This window comes from Coloeus monedula (assembly GCF_965178545.1).
Source record: "Coloeus monedula genome assembly, chromosome: 4".
Taxonomy (NCBI): domain Eukaryota; kingdom Metazoa; phylum Chordata; class Aves; order Passeriformes; family Corvidae; genus Coloeus; species Coloeus monedula.
In genome coordinates, this window is record NC_138784.1 from 28,131,109 (window position 1) to 28,152,626 (window position 21,518).

At 48.0% G+C, this 21,518-nt stretch overlaps 7 protein-coding genes across 7 annotated transcripts; 4 read left to right on the forward strand and 3 right to left on the reverse strand.

Moving 5' to 3' along the window:
* The first annotated feature begins 7,385 nt into the window (after nt 1–7,385).
* LOC309572364 (histone H1.01-like) lies at nt 7,386–8,257 on the forward strand. The gene has a single exon (XM_082280598.1). It carries the CDS (start codon nt 7,396–7,398, stop codon nt 8,059–8,061), a length of 666 nt encoding a protein of 221 aa, XP_082136724.1. The 5' UTR covers nt 7,386–7,395; the 3' UTR covers nt 8,062–8,257.
* A 1,241-nt stretch (nt 8,258–9,498) lies between these two features.
* On the reverse strand, nt 9,499–9,900 carry LOC309571869 (histone H2B 1/2/3/4/6; the record flags this gene model as incomplete). The annotated part of the gene is made up of 1 exon (XM_082279749.1): nt 9,499–9,900. The coding sequence occupies one exon, from the start codon at nt 9,898–9,900 to the stop codon at nt 9,520–9,522; it is 381 nt and encodes a 126-aa protein (XP_082135875.1). The 3' UTR covers nt 9,499–9,519.
* Nucleotides 9,901–10,232: 332 nt separating this feature from the next.
* Nucleotides 10,233–10,834, forward strand: LOC309572678 (histone H2A.J; the record flags this gene model as incomplete). The annotated part of the gene is made up of 1 exon (XM_082281112.1): nt 10,233–10,834. The coding sequence occupies one exon, from the start codon at nt 10,233–10,235 to the stop codon at nt 10,620–10,622; it is 390 nt and encodes a 129-aa protein (XP_082137238.1). The 3' UTR covers nt 10,623–10,834.
* Nucleotides 10,835–16,255: 5,421 nt separating this feature from the next.
* Nucleotides 16,256–16,567, forward strand: LOC309572660 (histone H4; the record flags this gene model as incomplete). Its single annotated transcript, XM_082281064.1, has 1 exon — nt 16,256–16,567. The coding sequence occupies one exon, from the start codon at nt 16,256–16,258 to the stop codon at nt 16,565–16,567; it is 312 nt and encodes a 103-aa protein (XP_082137190.1).
* Nucleotides 16,568–17,564: 997 nt separating this feature from the next.
* Nucleotides 17,565–17,975, reverse strand: LOC309572555 (histone H3.2; the record flags this gene model as incomplete). Its single annotated transcript, XM_082280901.1, has 1 exon — nt 17,565–17,975. The coding sequence occupies one exon, from the start codon at nt 17,973–17,975 to the stop codon at nt 17,565–17,567; it is 411 nt and encodes a 136-aa protein (XP_082137027.1).
* A 913-nt stretch (nt 17,976–18,888) lies between these two features.
* LOC309571959 (histone H3.2) lies at nt 18,889–19,299 on the forward strand (the record flags this gene model as incomplete). Its single annotated transcript, XM_082279889.1, has 1 exon — nt 18,889–19,299. The coding sequence occupies one exon, from the start codon at nt 18,889–18,891 to the stop codon at nt 19,297–19,299; it is 411 nt and encodes a 136-aa protein (XP_082136015.1).
* A 979-nt stretch (nt 19,300–20,278) lies between these two features.
* On the reverse strand, nt 20,279–20,610 carry LOC309572394 (histone H4; the record flags this gene model as incomplete). The annotated part of the gene is made up of 1 exon (XM_082280635.1): nt 20,279–20,610. The coding sequence occupies one exon, from the start codon at nt 20,608–20,610 to the stop codon at nt 20,299–20,301; it is 312 nt and encodes a 103-aa protein (XP_082136761.1). The 3' UTR covers nt 20,279–20,298.
* Nucleotides 20,611–21,518: the final 908 nt, after the last annotated feature.

Below are 21,518 nucleotides of genomic sequence, written 5' to 3' on the forward strand. Positions count from 1 at the left end.
AGACACGAAGTTGTTAACTATAGCCGTTTGGCCCTGGGCTACAGACAATTTTCAAATACCTAACAGCCTGCTAATCCTGCCTGTAGTCCCTCTGATCCCAAACAAGAACACCTGGGAGATGGTTCCAAAAGTATCATGAAACGTCAAGTATCTTGTATACAGCATTCCTCCTTTGTCCACACAGATACTCTTTAATCAACAGTTCTGTGTTAATTACCTATACCTAGGCATGAGCAATTTTTGTTGCACTCCATCCACTCTATCAAGTCAACAGAACCCATTTTATTTCTGGGAGTTACTCAGTCCCTCTGTTTCTTGGAGACCCTGCTGTCATTCCATATAGCATTTTCTACTCCATATGAGAAGCTATTTCCTTACCACTACCTTGTGACAAAGAACACCAGTTCCTGTATCTTCTACAATGTACGATAAGGAAAATGTGTAATAAGCAAAAATTCCTTCCTTCCTCATCATGTTTTAAGTGTTTAAAAAGAAACTTTAGTTTTTCAGCATTCTCTTTCAGTCAGGGTACTTCAGTAATACATGCTTTTCCACCAGGGAAGAATTTCTAGACCTCTGACAATCACTGGTTCTCTCTTCTGTGTATTGACTTATTGTTCCTTTCTCATTACCTGAAATTTGGAACTAAAAACTAGGCCTAAAAACTCCAAATAGGCATGTACCTTTCCTGACTACAGAGGAAGATCATCTTCACCTGTCTTATAGAAGGAGTCACGGTGTTCCTTTTCTACTAACATACTGGTTTTGGTTCCTTATCAACATAGAACTATAATCTGAAGATCCAGGTCTACTCAGGTGCTTGCCAGCTCTTGCTGACAGTAGCAATTTTGTGATATTTCTTAGTATTTGTAAAACTGATATCATTTATGCCAGATGAAGAATCTGACAGATTTCTGAAGACAGAGCCTCTTATCCGGCATTTTTCACTACACAAAATGTACTCCACCATTGTAATTATTTTTCCTAGTTGGTACTCACAGTATTCATATACAAGCTCTGTAGACTTTAACCCAGAGCATAAATAAAATTTTACCAGGCCTAGGATTCAACCCTGCAGTCCTAGGCTGTTTGAGACTGCAGTTTAATTTCATAGTTGATAAATATCTAAATATAAATTTCTACCCTGGAAGGGTTGATGTTTCTGCTAGACCAAATTTTCCTGATTATTACTTTCATTTCTAATACTTTTCTGAAATGAACCAAAATGAAACTGAGAGAAAATCTGTAGTATATCAGCAAGTTCTAGAGAAACATTGCATCCAGTACTGAAACTCTTCCTAAAGTCAATTTTGGGAAAAGCCTATTAAACATGGTTTTCATTTCTTCCCTTATATCTGTTTTGAGTACTGTAAATTCTAATTTTTTATTCATATCTTCCTTGAATTTGTTTGACCTTGTAACTAGTACATCTCAGCATCAATTAGTTTTCCCTTCCCCAGTGTGGGCTGAGTCTGTAAACCTGAGAAATGCATTAATCTGTAACCCAAAATGCCTGATTTTGTACTTAGGTCTCGGCCGTATTCTTCAGATACCTCAAGAGTAAGAGAGGCTGTGTAGGTTGGGTGCATAGCTGGGTCTGCAACATATTGCCCCAGGAAAACTTTCAAAATCCTGTTTCCCTCTCCTCAGCATGAAGGGCTCGAATTACCTTTGACAGCTTAGGAAATGGCATCTAATAACTTGTACATCTGGGTCTCACTGGAGGGATAGGACAGAGATTTTCTGTATTGATGACATCGTTTCAATTTGCATTTCTGACTGAGTCAGAATTTATAACCTCCATCACAAAAAAAAAAAAAAAAATTTGACCGTGCTGTGCTCCTGGGAGGATAGACAGCACGTCACATAGTTTCAAATACCACATTCCAGTTTTTTTCAGGCACTCTGTAAAAGTTACAGGTAGGGCTACATTTCCATATTTTTGCATGTAGATTCCTGTATTTCTTCATCTTTCGACACTTACCTTCTTCCCCTTTTTCTTCAACTGAAATCAATGCAAAGTTAGTTGGTCTGCAGAACAAAGTAACACAGAATCCTGCTCATAACTGAGATTCCTAAGTATAGTAACCCTACTAATAAAAATAGTAATTCTCAGTCCCATGGATGGATGGATGGAGAGAAGTAAAATTTGGTTATAAGAAGATCTCTGATCCAAAGGCTTTCAGAAGCTGGGAGGAATATTTTGATGTTTTATTTTGAGGCTGTCATTATATGGGGAAAAAATGAGATTTGTGGAGTCATTCATTACAATGCACAGCCCTTTTTTGCTGGTTGGCAAACATTTAGCAGTTACGGCAGAGGAGTTACCTCTTTGATCAGTCACCTTTCGATCACTCCAGACTGTAGGAATTTAAGTTTTGCTGAGACTCTAACTAGCCTGAACATATCCTTCGTTGATGTACAGCCTGAGCACCAAGTCAAATCAGGGTTGTTCACACTCATCTTGACAAACCTTGAAACTATGGAGTGTGTGAGAGTTTACAGTGGTTTTTGAAGCTGTCTCTATTGAACTACCAAAATTTAAAAAGTCGTGGGAGTGTCATTCAGGGTTAATCTAGATACAAGCGTCACAAACTAGCCCAGAGGACTATGTGCTAAATGGTACCAAAGGAAAAAATTGTTTCCCTCCACTCGGCACTAGTGAGAGAAACTGGAGTTCTATGTCCAGTTCTGGCCTTCCCAGTGCAACAGAAACATGAACATAGCTGGAGTGGGACCAGTGAAGTGCCACAAAGACGGTGAAGGGACTGGAGCATCTCTCACATGAGGAGTGTCTCATTAATGTGTCCAGATATCCTACAGGGGGAATAGAAGACACAGACCCAGTCTTCTTAGTACTGCCCAGGAAAAGAGGCAATGGGCACAAACTGGAACACAGGAAATTCTACTTAAATGTAAGAAAAAAATTTTTGGAACATGCTCCCGAGAGAAGTTTTAGTGTTCCCCTGCTCCAGCTGACCCTTCTTTGAGCACAGCCAGGACCTACTGCATTAGGTGTTTAAGACTAAAGGATGAGGTACTTTTTTAGGAGATGTGATTGCCCTAATGCTGAAATAACTGTCGATGTGTTTTTGCTAGCATAGTTGAAGCACAACTAAAAGATATAGTTTTCTTTACTACACTTTGACACCTTGAATCTTCCCTACATGTAAACCTTGCAGTTGCTGAATCAGTATCATCAATACAGTTCCAGCACGACAGAGACCTGACTAATATCTTATTATGGTGGTTTTGTTATTAACATTGAGAGTGATTACTTGAATGTCTGCAAAATTATTATTTATGAAGAAGACAGCATGCTTCAGTTAAAAGTTGTCAGTTTCTCTGTATCTTCACCGTCCTAACTATAGTAATTGTATTTAACTGGGTGTAGGCTTTCAGCTAAATTTGTCTAATCAGCTTATCTGGATTGCTCTCCTCCTGCAGTCTGAATGTCTTATTTACCTTTATTTCTCTAATGTCTTATCTTATCTGTTTCTCCTCCTTGGGAAGCTTCTATCTTGACAAGAGAAAAAAGTTAAATATTTTCTCTACTATACAGTTTCAGGAATTCTTACATTCTATGTAAACTATTTTTGTTTTGAAGATCCTCACACTAGAAAATACTCTGTCATTTTGTAGGTTCCTCTGTAATCTGCACTGGCACCTACACAGCTGAGCAAGGAAGGCAAGGCATGTGTGTGATGGTGCCTGGGAATGAGGACATGTTTTGGGTGCACATTTAAAGTGGGCATAACAAACTGTTTGAGCTCCTCAGTAAGAAATAAACAGAGACTGCAATTGTACAGGGTGCTTGGAAAGGAAATCAGGGAGAGTACCGGAAAATGTTTGCTGTTTAATTAAGTATTAAATGAGTCACATTTAAATATCATTTCTTCATGTGGAAACTGCAAGCAATTTTTATTACCAGCTCACTCTCGAAACTTTTTTATTTTCAAGTAATTTTGGAAGGACAGGAAGAAAATTTCTCTGTCGTTGAAAAGCTGTTCCATGATCTACCACTGATTTGATAAATCATGTGCTCAGATGTTTGATTTGCTTTGTCTTTTTCTCTTATCAGTAAAACACCCATGGCAATGTCAACGCTATTTGTAACGATCAGTCTCTAAAATAGGATAATTTTTATTGTGGTTCAGTGTTGCATTTAGCAGCTATTTCCAGCAGTGCAAACCTGAAAATTGCTCAAAACTCCTGACAAGTTTGTTTTACCCAATTAAGTAGAAAACGTCATTGTTTGGCCCGGAGTTCGGGAATAACCCTAAAAAAGCCTCCCCTTTTCACACCACCTCATATTTCTAAATCCCCTCTCTTTAATAACGCCAAAAAAAAAAAAAAAAAAAAAAAAAAAAAGTTCTCCTTCTCCAGAAATGGGTAGTGAGACCAGGAACATTTTGTCTTCTCAGAAGTAGGCCGGGAATAATTCTCTGTACAGACAAGAGCCACTGTGATGGTTAAGGAAAAGATACAATAAAGGATGCTGACACACAATGCCGGAGGCCAGCTGCCAAGACTTCCAATGTCTCAGGCTACCAGGAAAAAGCAAAGGACTTCAGAAGTGCAACTCAAAATAGGGAGCAGGGAGCACGAAGATTTACAGGGATGCACCCAGAACGAAAAAAGTGAGAGAAGTCCTAAATTCTACCCTTGATATCTTAAAATGGCGACCTTCACAATCTTCTTCATATGCTTTCCTTACAAAAACAAAACAAAAGCAAACAAACAAGCCAACCCCAAAAACACCCGGAAACGTTCCTGTGCCTTTAAAACTTATCACAGAGCAGGGACAGCAATCCTTAAGTGCTGCAGGTGGAGTTCCAGTGGCTGGCCGCTTAGGGAGCAAGATCTAAGATCTCCCATCACTTTCTACCTTGTGTCCTTATCTCTAATCCGCGGCCTGTTAATGGGGGAAGGGAAGGAAACCTCTCCTCTCCTGATGGGCCGAGAATAGGTTTGCTAAAAGCAAGCTTGAGGGGAAACTTGCCCAAATGTGTGAATGTGAGGGAGGTGCGGAAAGGACGCACCCCTGGGGCTACAGCTGCATTGTTGTAGGAGCGGTACTGTCCGCTCCCAGTTGCTCCCAGCTTCTTGACCACTTTCAAGTGTAATAAACCAGTCACAGAGCTCTAACACTAAACTGTCAAAGCTGCAGGGATTAAAGCACATTAACCGACGTACATTCTTTGTTCTCTGAAGAATGTACATCACAGTAAACAGGCCCGGATAGACGACAACACTTCCCGGCTCTGTCTTTTGTATCATTTACAGTCAGATTCTGCTATATCGTTGTTTATCTAAACGGGAAAACACGCATAATGCTTTCATCCTACCACAACCAACCACTGTTTTACCTCTCAAATATATTCATACTGTTCATACGACTTGCCACGCTGAACTTTCAAAATTTATGGCTACTGTGGACTTGGTCTAGTTGTTTTTGTGAACAACGTCCTGTTCACAAGAAGCATGGCAGATTTCACAGCCCACTTCAATACGCCTTTCAGTCTGTTTTTTACTGTGGAGTACTGACAAGCCCAATTTTTCCCAATCTCCACTTTCTGTTCCTCTCCTTCAAAGAATTTATTAGCTCACCTACATGCAAGCACAACAAAATAAAAATAAAAATAAAAGAGAACATGGAAGAGTCACAGTTCACTGTTTTAATTTGTAAATCTAATGCATCTAATGTATCATTGCCACCTTAATCTATCTCGTTTCAATTAAAACTGCTTGCTATCAAGTATGACTTTACCGTGTCTTCAATATTCAGTGCATCAAAATACATTTCAGGGCCCTTTGTAGCATACGTCATGTCGTTTTGAATCTCAAGTTTATCCATGCTAGAAAAGATGTTCCTTTGTTGAAACAGCCCACTGACGTTTTGTGTGACAAATTTTCACAAAGTACAGCGAAGTAAAATATTAAGTTTGATCTTAACTTGTTCTTTCAAACCAAGGGGGAAAAATCTGGCTGCTTTTTAATTAGAAACCAATTGAGGCTTTTGTCTTCTGACTTAATAAAAAATTAGCCCAAACTACTCATTGCAGTCCTTAAAAATTTTAATTAATTCCTATTGTCACTCTATAAGACTCAATAATTAAGTTGGATTATGATAATTAAAAGTGATTCTGGTTTATGAGGATTCTCTGAAAATTATTTCAATATTTTTAGGCTTGCAACGGAAACCTCAATAGCGAGCTTTTTCCTTTTCCTTTAAAGAAAAGAATTGAAGGAATATGAAACCTATTAAAAAAAAAAAAACAACACAAAAAACAAACAACCAACCAAAACACAACAGTCAGTGTCCAAATATTTATAAGTAATATTGAAACTGCAGCATTCTATTCGTGAAGGCCAGATTTCCACAGTATTTAATTTATTGGGTGATAACTGATGCTTCAGCTGGCTCCATAATTGTTTAAGTAGCATATAATACATACTAGTGTATCTATACCTGATAGAAATTTTTCCTCTCCATGTCTGCTTCTGATGTTTGTAAATCATAAATAATAGCATCCAATATTGTAACCAAGAAAGCGTTACACTAGCAGTTTATCTGGGATTTCTGGGCATTAACTAGGCTTTAACAGCTTCATTTTACAAACAGACTATTTGTAAAAATATCAAAATCTTTCTATCCACTTAGAGAACACCACACGAAAAACAAAACAAAACAAAACAAAAAAAACCAACAAAAAAAGCAGAGCCCTGGCAAGTTCCGAACACTTTTCAACAGTATATATATTCCTCTGAAGGTCTCTTTCTTTCCCAAAACAAGAAAATCTGTTGAAATACTGTATCCTTAATAGTTAAAGATATGGTTAAGAGAGCCGAATCTTTATCCATATTCAAAGCTCAGCCATGAAATTGTGTTACTTCCTTGTCTTTGAAATCAATTTACGACAAAAATACTCAAGCTGCCCACTCGGTTTCTGTCCTAATCTGGAGAAAACCCCCCAAAGAGTAAGCCTGCATTACGGGGAAGACTTTTTATCTACGTGTTTTATTTTAATTTAGAAGGAAAAACAAAAGTTTGCCGTTCCCGGGGTCTCTCTGGCTTCACAACGCGGGGTTAAAAACAGCTTTTCTCTCCCATCTTTGGTCCAAACAGCAAGAAACTTGCCCGAATGAAAGTCCACCGTCTTCTCTTCACTCTCCCAAGAAACTGGGGTGATTTTGCGTCACTAGTTTTACGAAAAATATGAATTTATAACTCCGAAGAAACACAGACTCGGAGGAGGAAAAGCTCTTCCTGGCTAACAGTTAGGCGGGCTCTGCAAAGCACCAATCACAGATCACCGCTTCGCTATAAATTCAGGCATCGGGGTTACTGTAGCCCAATTACTTTCTTTTGATTAGGAAGAAGTCTCTGCAGCGATGTCGGAGACCGCTCCCGCCGCCGCTCCCGCTGTCGCGGCCCCCGCCGCCAAGGCCGCCGCCAAGAAGCCGAAGAAGGCGGCGAGCGGCTCCAAAGCCCGCAAGCCCGCGGGGCCCAGCGTCACCGAGCTGATCACCAAGGCCGTGTCCGCCTCCAAGGAGCGCAAGGGGCTCTCCCTCGCCGCGCTCAAGAAGGCGCTGGCCGCCGGCGGCTACGATGTGGAGAAGAACAACAGCCGCATCAAGCTGGGGCTCAAGAGCCTCGTCAGCAAGGGCACCCTGGTGCAGACCAAGGGCACCGGCGCCTCCGGCTCCTTCCGCCTCAGCAAGAAACCCGGAGAAGTGAAGGAAAAAGCTCCCAAGAAGAGAACAGCTGCAGCCAAGCCCAAGAAGCCGGCGGCTAAGAAGCCCGCCAGCGCCGCCAAGAAGCCCAAGAAAGCGGCAGCGGTGAAGAAGAGCCCTAAAAAAGCCAAGAAGCCGGCGGCCGCCGCAGCCAAGAAAGCAGCCAAGAGCCCCAAGAAGGCGACAAAGGCTGCCAAGCCCAAAAAAGCGGCGGCAGCGGCGAAGAGCCCGGCTAAGGCCAAAGCGGTGAAGCCCAAAGCAGCCAAGCCCAAGGCGGCCAAGCCGAAAGCAGCGAAGGCGAAGAAGGCAGCGCCCAAGAAATGAGGTGTTGAAGTGGAAATACTTTTAAACCCAACGGCTCTTTTAAGAGCCACCCACTATTGTCCCCAAAAGGGCTGATACACTCCGTCACTGAGCTCACTGCCTGCAGCAGAGCTAACTATTCGCCACTATCCATGTGGGACGTTCGTCTGTGGAGTGGATGGGACGCTAAACTTCAGGCCGTGGTTTTACACTAAGACTTGGAAAAATAAAAGTTTACGTTCTCTGCGAAAACGCTTTCTAAAGGCTGCTTTTTCTTTTTCTTTTTTTTTTTTGTTTTGTTTTGAGCACCGCAAGTGAGTGTATATGTTAAAGGGACTGCTTAAGGGCGGGTACCTTTTTGGGGCGTGGAGGTTTCTTTGGTTGCTCTAAAATCAGCGCGATTCCTAACAGCACGGATGCGACTGCCACACCTCTCCGTGACCGTCGCAGGGAACTGTCAGCACGGCTCCTCCGCTTCCTTGGCAATGACCTTTCCGCTTGCCAGCGCTGTCGCGGGGCAGGTCTTCATTTCTGCGTGATTTGACCGACCTACTTTTTCGAGGAGGCGATTGCCGGGGCGGGAGGCGGGTAGAAGTCACCAGCGTTCCTCTCCCGCTCCCTGCCGGGCTGGCGGCGGTGCTGGCGGCGCGGCAGGAGCTCCGCCGGGCAGCCGTCCCGAACCCCGCGGGCGGGAGCGCCGAGGGAGAGCGGCGCAGAGCTCCGCGCGGCAGCGGGGGCGGCCCCGCGCCGCTTGTGATTGGCCGGTGGGAGAAGCCGCAGCCGCTCATTGGGCCGTGGGGAAATTTGGAAAAGCCCGCGCTGCAGGCGAAGGGGGGAAGCGGGGGGAGAAAGTGGGGAGTGGAGGGGGTGGAAAAAGGGAGAACGAAGGGGGCACGGACCGCTGCGAGCCTGGCTCCGAGCCTACCCGTGCTCCCGAGTTCCCGCATTCCGTGATATCTCATCCCCCTGAGGCGCCTACCCCATCTCAGATATTCTCACTTCCTCCAGTCATTTCGCCCATCTTATACGCAAGGCAAAATGTTTCAGCTTAAGACTGTTCCGAAACAACTACACAAAAAGTGATGAGGGGCGATTATTAAAAATTTACTTCATTTTGTTTTCATTTTCTTGAAGCATGTTTGCCAATTTAACTGTGAAACTCCTAATTTAGATGGAATAAATTATAAAGTATTGCCTCTCACCTTTACTGTAAAAGACTATAATACTGTTTCCATTTATTGAAAAACATATGTCAGAATAGTAAATACATTTAAATTAGCTCGCAAATACTCAAGGATTTCATAATCATTATTATAAGATTAAGCAACTCAATAAACGCTTGGTAAAAATTTTATCTATGGTTTCCTTATTAAATTTCCATACCCAAGAAGACCGAGGCAGTGTATAAAAGCTCTTTTATAGAAGATGTGGGTGGCTCTTAAAAGAGCCTTTGGGTTGCAAGTGACGGTCCGAGACGCCCTACTTGGAGCTGGTGTACTTGGTGACAGCCTTGGTGCCCTCGGACACGGCGTGCTTGGCCAGCTCGCCGGGCAGCAGCAGCCGCACGGCCGTCTGGATCTCCCGCGACGTGATGGTGGAGCGCTTGTTGTAGTGCGCCAGGCGCGACGCCTCGCCGGCGATGCGCTCGAAGATGTCGTTGACGAAGGAGTTCATGATGCCCATGGCCTTGGACGAGATGCCCGTGTCGGGGTGCACCTGCTTCAGCACCTTGTACACGTAGATCGAGTAGCTCTCCTTGCGGCTCTTCTTGCGCTTCTTGTCCCCTTTCTTTTGGGTCTTGGTGACCGCCTTCTTGGAGCCCTTCTTGGGCGCGGGGGCGGACTTGGCCGGCTCGGGCATTTTAGCAGCGCTTTTCCTCCCAGAGAAAGCTCAGCATATAAAATGGCCGCGGCGCCCGCTATTTATAGAGAGGCTGTATGCAAATTCCAGGCCTCAGCGCCGTGCGATGCGATTGGCCCTTCCTGCGCCGGGCGTGTCCTTGCCGCCGATTGGTCAGAATACGATCCGCCTGCTCATTGGCTCTCTCAGCAGCGACGGGTTCCAGCCAATCGCCGAGGGCTCATCCCGCCCAGGGAAGGGATAAAAGGGGCGGAGCGGTTGCGTCAGCGTGATTGTGTCTTTCGTGCGCTGTGCGGTTCGGCTGTGCTTTATCCGGTGCTTCCATCTCCAACATGTCCGGCCGCGGGAAACAGGGAGGCAAGGTCCGAGCTAAGGCCAAGTCGCGCTCGTCGCGGGCCGGGCTGCAGTTCCCCGTTGGTCGTGTGCATCGGCTCCTCCGGAAAGGTAATTACGCGGAGCGGGTGGGTGCCGGAGCTCCTGTCTACATGGCGGCCGTGCTGGAGTACCTGACGGCCGAGATCCTGGAGCTGGCGGGCAACGCGGCCCGCGACAACAAGAAGACGCGCATCATCCCCCGCCACCTGCAGCTCGCCATCCGCAACGACGAGGAGCTCAACAAGCTGCTGGGCAAGGTGACGATCGCGCAGGGCGGCGTGCTGCCCAACATCCAGGCCGTGCTGCTGCCCAAGAAGACTGAGAGCCACAAGGCTAAAAGCAAATAAATTCGGCGAGCAAAGCCACTCAGACTTTGCATGACGTAACATTTTAAACCAAAGGCTCTTTTCAGAGCCACCCACACAGTCAAAAAAGAGTTGTGTTGCTTTGTTTACAAAGGGGCTGTGGTGCTGAGGCCATTGATACTTGTATTAACTGAATCTAACTTTTGTTAGTGTTTTAAAACCTGGTTTCTGCTGAAGACGGTGATGCATTTGCTTTCTAGCTCGTATTTTTAAATTAATGTTAATATTTCTGTAGTGATTTATTGTTTGTTTCTTATCATTTCAACTTCTGGTAAAAAACTTGCTCTTACGGATTTTGTACAACTTTCATGGGTTCCACAGGTTACTTAGGGTATAAAATATGGGAGGGTGGCTAAAGCACGGGTGGGAGTGGCAGAAGCTATGCGGCATGGAGATAGACCATCCCAAGTCCCATATGTAATTACATCTAAAAATGAAGAAACGATTTCTTAATCCCCTTTGAAGGCCTCCATCCTTGAAAAGATGTTAAAGTTCCCTATGAATTGAATTTACATAGAAATAAAATGAGGAATGCCTTAGGAAAAGAGGCTTTTTGATCTAGATCCTTAGACCTGCACTGTAAAAGAACAGTGTAGCACTGTTTCGTTCAGGACCACCTTTTAGTGCTAGTATATTGCCATTTTAAGTGGTATTTTCAAATATCTTACCCTTAAATTCTCTTGCTGTTCGTTGTTACTCCTCTTCTTACATCAATTAACAGTGGGCAATATTACTGAGTTCTTTATATTGTTGACATAAATGCCACCCAAGAGCACAACCTTAAATCTCTATAAATTATGAGAAGTGCTAGCTGATTCCTCTTGGTAGGATATTCCCAGAAGCTTCACCTGATGGTTTGTAGCACGCTGCATTGAGATGATTGGTCTCATCTCTGCTGCACCTCTACTCTCCATCCTCTGGAGAGGAGTGCTCTGGGCTTGGGGGGGAAAGCAATACTCCCACCCTGCCTCTCCTTGCCACCCCCAAGCTGTAGCTGATCCCCATGGCCACAGTGGGACATCAGGGATCATTTGTGGAGAGAAACATAAAGAGCGCTGCTGGAGCACCAGACTGATCTTTTATAGTGATGGTATCTGTGTCTAAAGGTTTTGTTTGCAACACATTTAACATTGTTACATTGTAACGTTTTGTTTGTGGGCGCATTTAGGGTTGTAGTGGTTTTCTTACGCTGTTTTACTGATCGTCATTTGCTACAGCTAAATACCTCCTGGCCCCTATATTTCTCTTCCTTAAAAACTGCAATAGTAATTAAATTTTTATTTTAATGTATATGAGCCTTCTATACTTAGTTTCCAGAAGACATTTCTACATATATGTTTGTCAGAAAATTTCAGTCTCAGAATGATTTAGGTTGGAAGGGACCATTAAAGATTATCTCATCCAAAGCACCTGCGGTGGGCAGGGACACCTTCCACTAGCTCAGGTTGCTCAAAGCCCCATCCCACCTGACTTTGAACATCTTCTAGGGATAAGGCACCCACATTTTCTCTGGACAGCCTTGTCCAGTGTCACACAAGCCTCACTGCAAAAAACGTCTTACTTATGTCCAATCTAAATGTAGCCTCTTTCAGTTTAAAATCATTGTCCTTCCTCCTGTCCCTACATGCCTGAAAAGAAGTTTTTCTGTATTGAACGTCTGCTATAGGGTTTCCCCAGAACCTGCTTTTCCCCCGGCCAAATAACCACAACTCTCTCAGCCTTTCTTCATGGGAGAGGTGACCCAGCCCTCTGATCATTTTTGTGGCCCTTCTCTGGACCTGCTCTGACAGATTCTGGTCTTTCTTATGTCAGAAGATCACAGAGCTGGATGTAGCTCTCTGGGTGGGGTCTCAGGACCAGGAGAGCTGAGCAGAACAGGAGGAGTCACCTCCCTCAACCTGCTGTTCAGGCTGCTTTTGGTGCAGCCCAGGTTACGATGGGCTTTCTGGGCCACAAGTGTGCATCTCTAGATCAGAGCACTGGAATTCCAGAGAAAGGCCATGGGGTAGAGGTATCTTAAACAGGAGTTGGCTTTCTCTGTGGACAAACTCCTGTATGTGGAGGTCAGAGTTGGTACCACAAGAGAGGGCACCATCCTCTGAGTGTGGAGCTAAGTCCAGTATATCCCTCCAAATTCTTCATGTCATCTGACCAGGAATTCATTATTTGCTTCAGAATTTCATACCAAATACCTCTTACTACACTCATTAGTCTTCTCACCTCAGCAACCAGAGTTTCATCCTCTGGGATACTCAGATCCAGCCTTTAACCCTCCCTAGATTTGTTCTTAGCCAGTAGTGGTTTCACCAGTTGCTAACCCTGTGTTGCCATCAGCACTGATGAGGTCTCAAATGTAGAAGTCCTGTAAGTGATGTGGATAATATGGTAGGAGTGCTGGAAACTCTCCTGGTATTAAAGACAGCTTTCAAGCAAATTCCAGTGGATGAAGGAATGCAGCAAAGCAAGTTTAAATAAATGAATTTATCTCATTTGCATATACAAGCAGTAGGAAGAGGAAATCCATATGACATGGTGCCCAACTGTGTCATTGGGTTCCTATGCACCTTCACATTCTAAAGAAATTGAGATGAATAAAAAAACCTCCAACCAAGGTCCCTCAACTGTTATAAATCACAGATAGTTATGCTTGGGGATAACTCAGTAATGACAGTCCATATATCAAAAGACTTAAAACTGTGTAGTTAAAAAATCAAAGAGCTTTTCTACCCCTTTTCATCTATATTGCTTGCAATGATAGGAAAAAATGTACCTATTAAGCAGCTCTTACATTACTTTAGTTTGCATATTATTATACTTATTATGACAGTTGTAGCAGATACAGATAGGAATTTAAATTTCCACTTAAGCTCTCAAGAAAATTATTAGCAGCCTTGAATATGGTTATAATACAGTGATGCAATGATTTTTTTTTTACTAATTACGTACCCTGTCGTGCAGTCATGGTGAGATGTTGCCTTGTTGTAATAAACAAATGCAATTTCCTTGTTATATTTTAATGAGGAACTAGGGCAACTGTCCTAATTAATGCACAGTTGAAGAGCTACAGATTTTTATTGTAACTAATTTAACGGAGCTGAGTTTTTCAAAGATTTCCTTTCTCATTTAACCCCTAGTGCTGTGTGCCCAAATTCGTGAGGAAAATGTAATATCTATAACATGAGGACTGGATACAAAACTTTGATCAAAAAAAAAAATTATCTCCCATCAACAGTGGAAACATCTTCATTAGGGATTATATTCAGAGGCAAAATTTTCTTTCCAATTTAATTGTTTTTGCCGAAGAAAATGCTCTGATCCATGTGAGAACTGAATACGTCCCTAATGGACACACCCATGAAACGTGTCTGTGCACACTTGTAGCACCCTATAGGCAAGGCAGCCTTCTAGAAGGCACGATGTTAAATTATATCTAATGTACCACACTTATTGAGGAAAGGGGTGTGCAGTTGTTTTACTTACTTTAAGCTACCGGTCTCAGACTCTGTACCACCCACCTCTGGCAGAAATGGAAGGGGATTTTCCAAGTCTTGCAGTGGTTATACTGCTGGAAGGAAAAGTTTTACTAGGACCCTCGCTCTGCGTTTAGGAAGCCTTATGAATAAACGATTATTTTGACATACCAAAAGATTTTGTGTAATTCCTCTCGGCTTTCTTAAGTAAACAGAATGTTGTTTGTAACTGCCTCAGGAAACATAGCTAGACACAGATTTTCAGATATAAAGAAAGCAGACTTTGTGGAGCCAAACATCAGCTAAGCACCAGCCTGGCAGGTCCACTAGTGACAAATCTTCCAGTTAGTCTATAAACAGTCTTAGTTCATTCTGTTCAGTCAAAAAAGCAAACCTGGTCTAAATTAAAGATACATTTGCCTCCTTATATTGTATATATGAGTAGCAATTCTTAAAATTTGAAAGAAAAAGGAATCCACAGTGATACTTAGAACAAGATCTGTACTTTTTTGACAGCTGTAACTGAATGCATGAGTATCTCAATTGCATTTCCCCTTGAATTTAGGGAATATTTTTTTCTAAGAAATATTCTGGAGTTATCGTCAAGGTTCTCTAAATTACATTAAGGAATAAATTTAAATAAAAAACTGCAAAAATTGTAAGGGATATGAAAAATTTTGAAGTAGTAGACATGTTTAAAGGGCATAAAATACTGATAAGAATTGGCAAGCACCTTAGCCAATTCAGTTCTATTCTGTGTAATATTTAAAAATCTTAACAGATTTAATTTAGAAATACAGTCTCATAACTCTCTCAGTATTTATTCATTCACTTCACAAATACAGTCCAACATGCTGTAAGCAGCATGTTTGATATGTTTTTTGAAAAAGTGTGAAACATGCAGCAAAATTTCTGGATTCCTCATTGGAACAAAAATTGTTTCGTTAGTGTTTCAGATGTCACCCAGACAGTTGTTTGTGATATCCGTAATGTTTTCTTTCGCTTGTTGGATCTCAGTGTACGTCAGCAGACACATCTTTCAGCGGCCGGCAGCTGCCAGGAGCGAGCCCGGAGCCCTGCGGCCAGTGCTGCAGCTGAGACCGCTCTGCGAGGTTGGGCCTGGCTGAAAAGATGGTCCCTTTCGCGGTCTCAAAGCCCCTCCGAATTGCCTTCAAGGAGTCTCTGGTCTAACCGTTTCCCACTGGAGCCCCTCACTGGTTATTTCCCCTGACGCTCAGGGCCTTGCTCTCTGCTTCCCCTCGCACCGACCTGCAGTCGCTCCGTGCGAACATGAAAGCGCGGAACGCTCGGTACCCAGACCCCAGGACCGCACGGAGGAGAGAACAGCCGTGCGAGTGTCCGGGTAGACAAAGAAAACGTGAAGCCACCATGGCCGAAGCAAACAAAGACAGAGCTGCCCGGGAAAAACATCCTCCATCCCGCTCCCCGCGAGCGGGAGGTGGAACAGCGGCGGGGAGGGGCGGGAGCGCCGAGCGAGGCCCAGCATTGGTCGGATTTTGCCGCAGACCCGCGGGGAGGGACGAGGAAGGGGCAGCGCAGCCCGAAACGCGGGCTGGGGGTCGCAGGTCCCGCTGGTCCCGCTCTTGCTACCGCCGGAGACCCAGAGCCGCCGTGGAACAGTCACCAGTGCAGAGGGCAACGGGACGGGACAGGAAAGCAGGAAAGCGACGCGTGGGCTGACAGCGGGCAGGGACAGCGTAGTGAGACCCGACATTAACTCAGTTGGTTAGAACCCGGGGCTAAAAAGGCCAAGATTGTACGTTCAATCCCTGTATGAGCCAACCACTCAAAAGTAAGGCTTAATGATCCTTGTGGGTCCCTTCCTTTCTCTCACAATATTCTATGATTCCATGACTGCGAGAAGCGCGGGACGAGGCCAGACCCGGCTCGGGAGAGGCGGAGCCGCCGCGAGCGCCCGGGGGGCAGAGCCGGGAAAGCCCCGCGGCCGCGTCTCGCGGGAAGAGCGCGCGGAGCCGCGCGGAGGGGACCGGAGCGCGGTGGGCGGGGACTGGGGCCGAGACCACGCCTCCCGCCGCAGTCCTCAACCAGGTCGGACCGCCGGCAATATACAGAGGCGCGGAACGGTTTTTAGTGCGTTGAGTTTAGCGCTGCCAGAGAAAGACTATGTCTGGTCGGGGTAAGGGCGGCAAGGGGCTCGGCAAGGGCGGCGCCAAGCGCCACCGCAAGGTGCTGCGCGACAACATCCAGGGCATCACCAAGCCGGCCATCCGCCGCCTGGCTCGGCGCGGCGGCGTCAAGCGCATCTCGGGGCTCATCTACGAGGAGACGCGCGGCGTGCTCAAGGTGTTCCTGGAGAACGTGATCCGCGACGCCGTCACCTACACGGAGCACGCCAAGAGGAAGACGGTCACGGCCATGGACGTGGTCTACGCCCTCAAGCGCCAGGGTCGCACCCTCTACGGCTTTGGCGGCTAAACTCGATTCTTGGTACAGCTTAGCGCTTTTAGAACACAAAGGCTCTTTTCAGAGCCACCCACAAGTTTCAGAAAAAGAGCCTTAAATCGCTTGTTGTACAGTGGTCTCGTTCTGGGGATTAAGTCTGGGGGAGGGGAAAAGGGGAAGGGGTTTTGATTTCTGTAGCTTCTGATGCGCACAGCTGCCTCCCCCAGCCCCCTCCCCACGCTAAACGAGGGGAATTCTCGCGCTTGGGAGGGGGAAATGCCCTGATCTTACTGCGGGAACTCTACGAGGGCAATGGGTGTAGCGCTTTGTTGGAGGGAGGCTTCTGGTGTTAGAGGGAAACGTGTTCGGAAAGTTACGTCCTTTATTCCCCCATTCTCCTCCACACGGAGCCCCACCCGCCCAACCTCCAGACCCTCTTTCGAAAGGGCGCTTGAAGGGACAGACAGGGGAGAAAAAAGAAAGGGTTGGAGGTCCGGGGCAACCGCGATTGCCGCAGCCGCTCTCGCGGCACCAATTTCACCGCCACAGCCTGGAAGGGGAAGGAAGCTCCTGAAATGGCGGCGGCTCTCCCCTCTCCTTTCGGTGGGCGGGACAGAGCGGGAAGAAGAAACAGCGGAAAGCACCCGTTAGCGCCCTAGGCACTGCACGGCAAAGAGGCTGCGAGCCCTGTGCCCAAAGCCTTCCCCTCCTCCCCCGTCCTGCGTGTGAGGCTGCCTGTTCTCTAAGCACCGCTCTCGCCTCACCACAGCCCCTGACACCCTCCCAGCGCCGGCGGCTCTGTACAGTGAGCCTTCGAAGCACCAACGCATAGGGAGCGCAAGGGGCTGGACACTACGGAAGGCCTGCAATCCCCCCTGCTACCCCAGAACTAGTACTGCTTTAAGCACAGACAAGTGCTCGGTACGGACTGCCTGTGCCTGCTCCGTAACAAGAGACAACAGCTCTCTCCAGTGGCCTTGTAGTGGCTCTTAAAAGAGCCTTTCGGTTTTGAAGCAGAAGGCTGGAAGACTTAGGCGCGCTCGCCGCGGATGCGGCGGGCCAGCTGGATGTCCTTGGGCATGATGGTGACGCGCTTGGCGTGGATGGCGCACAGGTTGGTGTCCTCGAAGAGCCCCACCAGGTAGGCCTCGCTGGCCTCCTGCAGCGCCATCACGGCCGAGCTCTGGAAGCGCAGGTCGGTCTTGAAGTCCTGCGCGATCTCGCGCACCAGGCGCTGGAAGGGCAGCTTGCGGATCAGCAGCTCCGTGGACTTCTGGTAGCGGCGGATCTCGCGCAGCGCCACCGTGCCGGGCCGGTAGCGGTGCGGCTTCTTGACGCCGCCCGTGGCCGGCGCGCTCTTGCGGGCCGCCTTGGTGGCCAGCTGCTTGCGGGGCGCCTTCCCGCCCGTCGACTTACGCGCCGTCTGCTTCGTGCGCGCCATCTCAATCCCCTCTGCACCCTGCAGTAACAAACCTTACGCGATCTTAGGAGAGCGCTCCCACCTCGTTTTTATATCCGAGCGCTGCCCGTTGATTGGCTGATGGAATCGGCCGAGCTCAGAGGGATGGTTTGAAAATCCGCGTTAACCCCCTCTGTGCTGAGCCCTGCTCCTATTTTGCTAACCCACAACTGCCTTTTCTCTTGGCCTTCCCTTCCTTCCGCGCCGGCATTTCTGCTTTTTAACCACTTGCCTTAAATAAGTAAATGCCTTTGCTACTTCAGGTGGGGTAAAATAGAACTCTATTTTCTTGGAATTACGGATTCGATACCATGTTTTTAAACAGATTTGCTTACTGAGATCTTATTGTCTATATAAGCGGTTGCTTTCATGTTGTAATCCCGTATTTTTATGGACCTATTTATCGAGGAATCGGGTGCTTTATATGCAATCTGAAACCAAAACTCACGTGGTGGGTTTGGTTTTTTTTTTTTTTCAGCTTGGGCTTTTCGTATCTTTGTTTGTTTGATTGTGATTTTTTTGTTTTGTTTAGTGTGGGGGTTGGGGGGGTTGTGGTTCTTTTTAGTTAAGGTAATATACGTAATTGCATTGTTTGAGATGCAGAGCCGCAAATACGATTCGGATTCCGAAACAACTTCGGGAAAAAAGAAATATTAGAAATAAACACGAGAAAAAAAGGACATCGACAGATATTGACATTTTCCTAATTGAAATGAAACAACGGCCGTGTCCGTTTGGAAAGCCGGAGGTTCGGAGCGCCTTCAGCTGTTACCCAATGAAATTCTCCGCTCTTTTGACCAATCAGCGGCGAGGAGGCGGGGCCGCCGGGCAGGATAAAAGGGGCTCGGGGGCGAGCAGTGTTGCTACTTTGGACTGGTTGCTGTAAGGAGCTGCTATGGCCCGTACGAAGCAGACGGCGCGTAAGTCGACGGGCGGGAAGGCGCCCCGCAAGCAGCTGGCCACCAAGGCGGCCCGCAAGAGCGCGCCGGCCACGGGCGGCGTCAAGAAGCCGCACCGCTACCGGCCCGGCACGGTGGCGCTGCGCGAGATCCGCCGCTACCAGAAGTCCACGGAGCTGCTGATCCGCAAGCTGCCCTTCCAGCGCCTGGTGCGCGAGATCGCGCAGGACTTCAAGACCGACCTGCGCTTCCAGAGCTCGGCCGTGATGGCGCTGCAGGAGGCCAGCGAGGCCTACCTGGTGGGGCTCTTCGAGGACACCAACCTGTGCGCCATCCACGCCAAGCGCGTCACCATCATGCCCAAGGACATCCAGCTGGCCCGCCGCATCCGCGGCGAGCGCGCCTAAGTCTTCCAGCCTTCTGCTTCAAAACCGAAAGGCTCTTTTAAGAGCCACTACAAGGCCACTGGAGAGAGCTGTTGTCTCTTGTTACGGAGCAGGCACAGGCAGTCCGTACCGAGCACTTGTCCGTGCTTAAAGCAGTACTAGTTCTGGGGTAGCAGGGGGGATTGCAGGCCTTCCGTAGTGTCCAGCCCCTTGCGCTCCCTATGCGTTGGTGCTTCGAAGGCTCACTGTACAGAGCCGCCGGCGCTGGGAGGGTGTCAGGGGCTGTGGTGAGGCGAGAGCGGTGCTTAGAGAACAGGCAGCCTCACACGCAGGACGGGGGAGGAGGGGAAGGCTTTGGGCACAGGGCTCGCAGCCTCTTTGCCGTGCAGTGCCTAGGGCGCTAACGGGTGCTTTCCGCTGTTTCTTCTTCCCGCTCTGTCCCGCCCACCGAAAGGAGAGGGGAGAGCCGCCGCCATTTCAGGAGCTTCCTTCCCCTTCCAGGCTGTGGCGGTGAAATTGGTGCCGCGAGAGCGGCTGCGGCAATCGCGGTTGCCCCGGACCTCCAACCCTTTCTTTTTTCTCCCCTGTCTGTCCCTTCAAGCGCCCTTTCGAAAGAGGGTCTGGGGGTTGGGCGGGTGGGGCTCCGTGTGGAGGAGAATGGGGGAATAAAGGACGTAACTTTCCGAACACGTTTCCCTCTTAACACCAGAAGCCTCCCTCCAGCAAAGCGCTACACCCATTGCCCTCGTAGAGTTCCCGCAGTAAGATCAGGGCATTTCCCCCTCCCAAGCGCGAGAATTCCCCTCGTTTAGCGTGGGGAGGGGGCTGGGGGAGGCAGCTGTGCGCATCAGAAGCTACAGAAATCAAAACCCCTTCCCCTTTTTCCCCTCCCCCAAACTTAATCCCCAGAACGAGACCACTGTACAACAAGCGATTTAAGGCTCTTTTTCTGAAACTTGTGGGTGGCTCTGAAAAGAGCCTTTGTGTTCTAAAAGCGCTAAGCTGTACCAAGAATCGAGTTTAGCCGCCAAAGCCGTAGAGGGTGCGACCCTGGCGCTTGAGGGCGTAGACCACGTCCATGGCCGTGACCGTCTTCCTCTTGGCGTGCTCCGTGTAGGTGACGGCGTCGCGGATCACGTTCTCCAGGAACACCTTGAGCACGCCGCGCGTCTCCTCGTAGATGAGCCCCGAGATGCGCTTGACGCCGCCGCGCCGAGCCAGGCGGCGGATGGCCGGCTTGGTGATGCCCTGGATGTTGTCGCGCAGCACCTTGCGGTGGCGCTTGGCGCCGCCCTTGCCGAGCCCCTTGCCGCCCTTGCCCCGACCCGACATACTCACCCCAGCGCACCGCTGCACTCAGTGCGCCCACAGCAGCCCCGCGCCTCTGTATATTGCCGGCGGTCCGACCTGGTTGAGGACTGCGCCGGGGCCGGGCCGGGGCGGGCTCTTCCGGGCGCCCTTCCCCCCGCGGGCCGGGGCGTTCGCGCCGTCGCTCCCACAGGGGCCGCGCGCTGCCGGCTCGGGCCCGGCCCCGCGCCCGGGAGGCCAAACCCGGCTCGGGCCGCGGGAGCGGATCCCGGCCCGGGTCGCCCCCTGCCCGCCGCGCTCGGCCCGGCTGCCCGGCCCCGCCGGCCGGCTCTCGGTGCCGATGGGCAGCGGGGCCCCGCCGGCCGCGGGGCTGCAGCAAAACCCGGCCAATGGCGGCGGCGGGGTGGGGAGAGCCGCGTCCCGCCCGCGCCGCGCCGCCGCCATCGCGCTGCGCGCCAACAAAGGGCCCGGGCGGGCAGGGGCGAGTGGGCGCCGTGGTCCCGCTACTGCAGTAAATGCACCCTTTTCTACCCAAGGCTGAGAAACGGGAGTAATGTGCTGCGGTTTGTTTGTTTGTTTTCTGTGAGTACGACACTTTAGGTTTTTGGTTTTTTTCCAATGAAGGGAAGCCTTGCTTGTCCCACATCTCTGAATTAATAATCACGTGGCTTTGTTGTGTTTATGGGACTGACGTGCTAATGAAGGAAGTGATTTGTTTCTCTGGATGATGTACCCTTAAAAAAAATCTGCATTATGTCATGTGGTTTTAAATATGTGGCAAGCTTGACCATTTTCATGGTCATATTCTTTATTGAACCATAATAAAGCATTGCTTTTGCCCTTTCTTTCTTCACATTATATTACTTTGTGAGCACAAAAAGTGGCCTGGAGATGTTATTTTGTGCTAGGGTGCCTCTTGGCTCCACCAGTCC

Excerpts from the sequence above, each read along its gene's own strand:
- LOC309572364 (XM_082280598.1), top strand. The coding sequence starts at position 7,396 with ATGTCGGAGACCGCTCCCGCCGCCGCTCCCGCTGTCGCGGCCCCCGCC.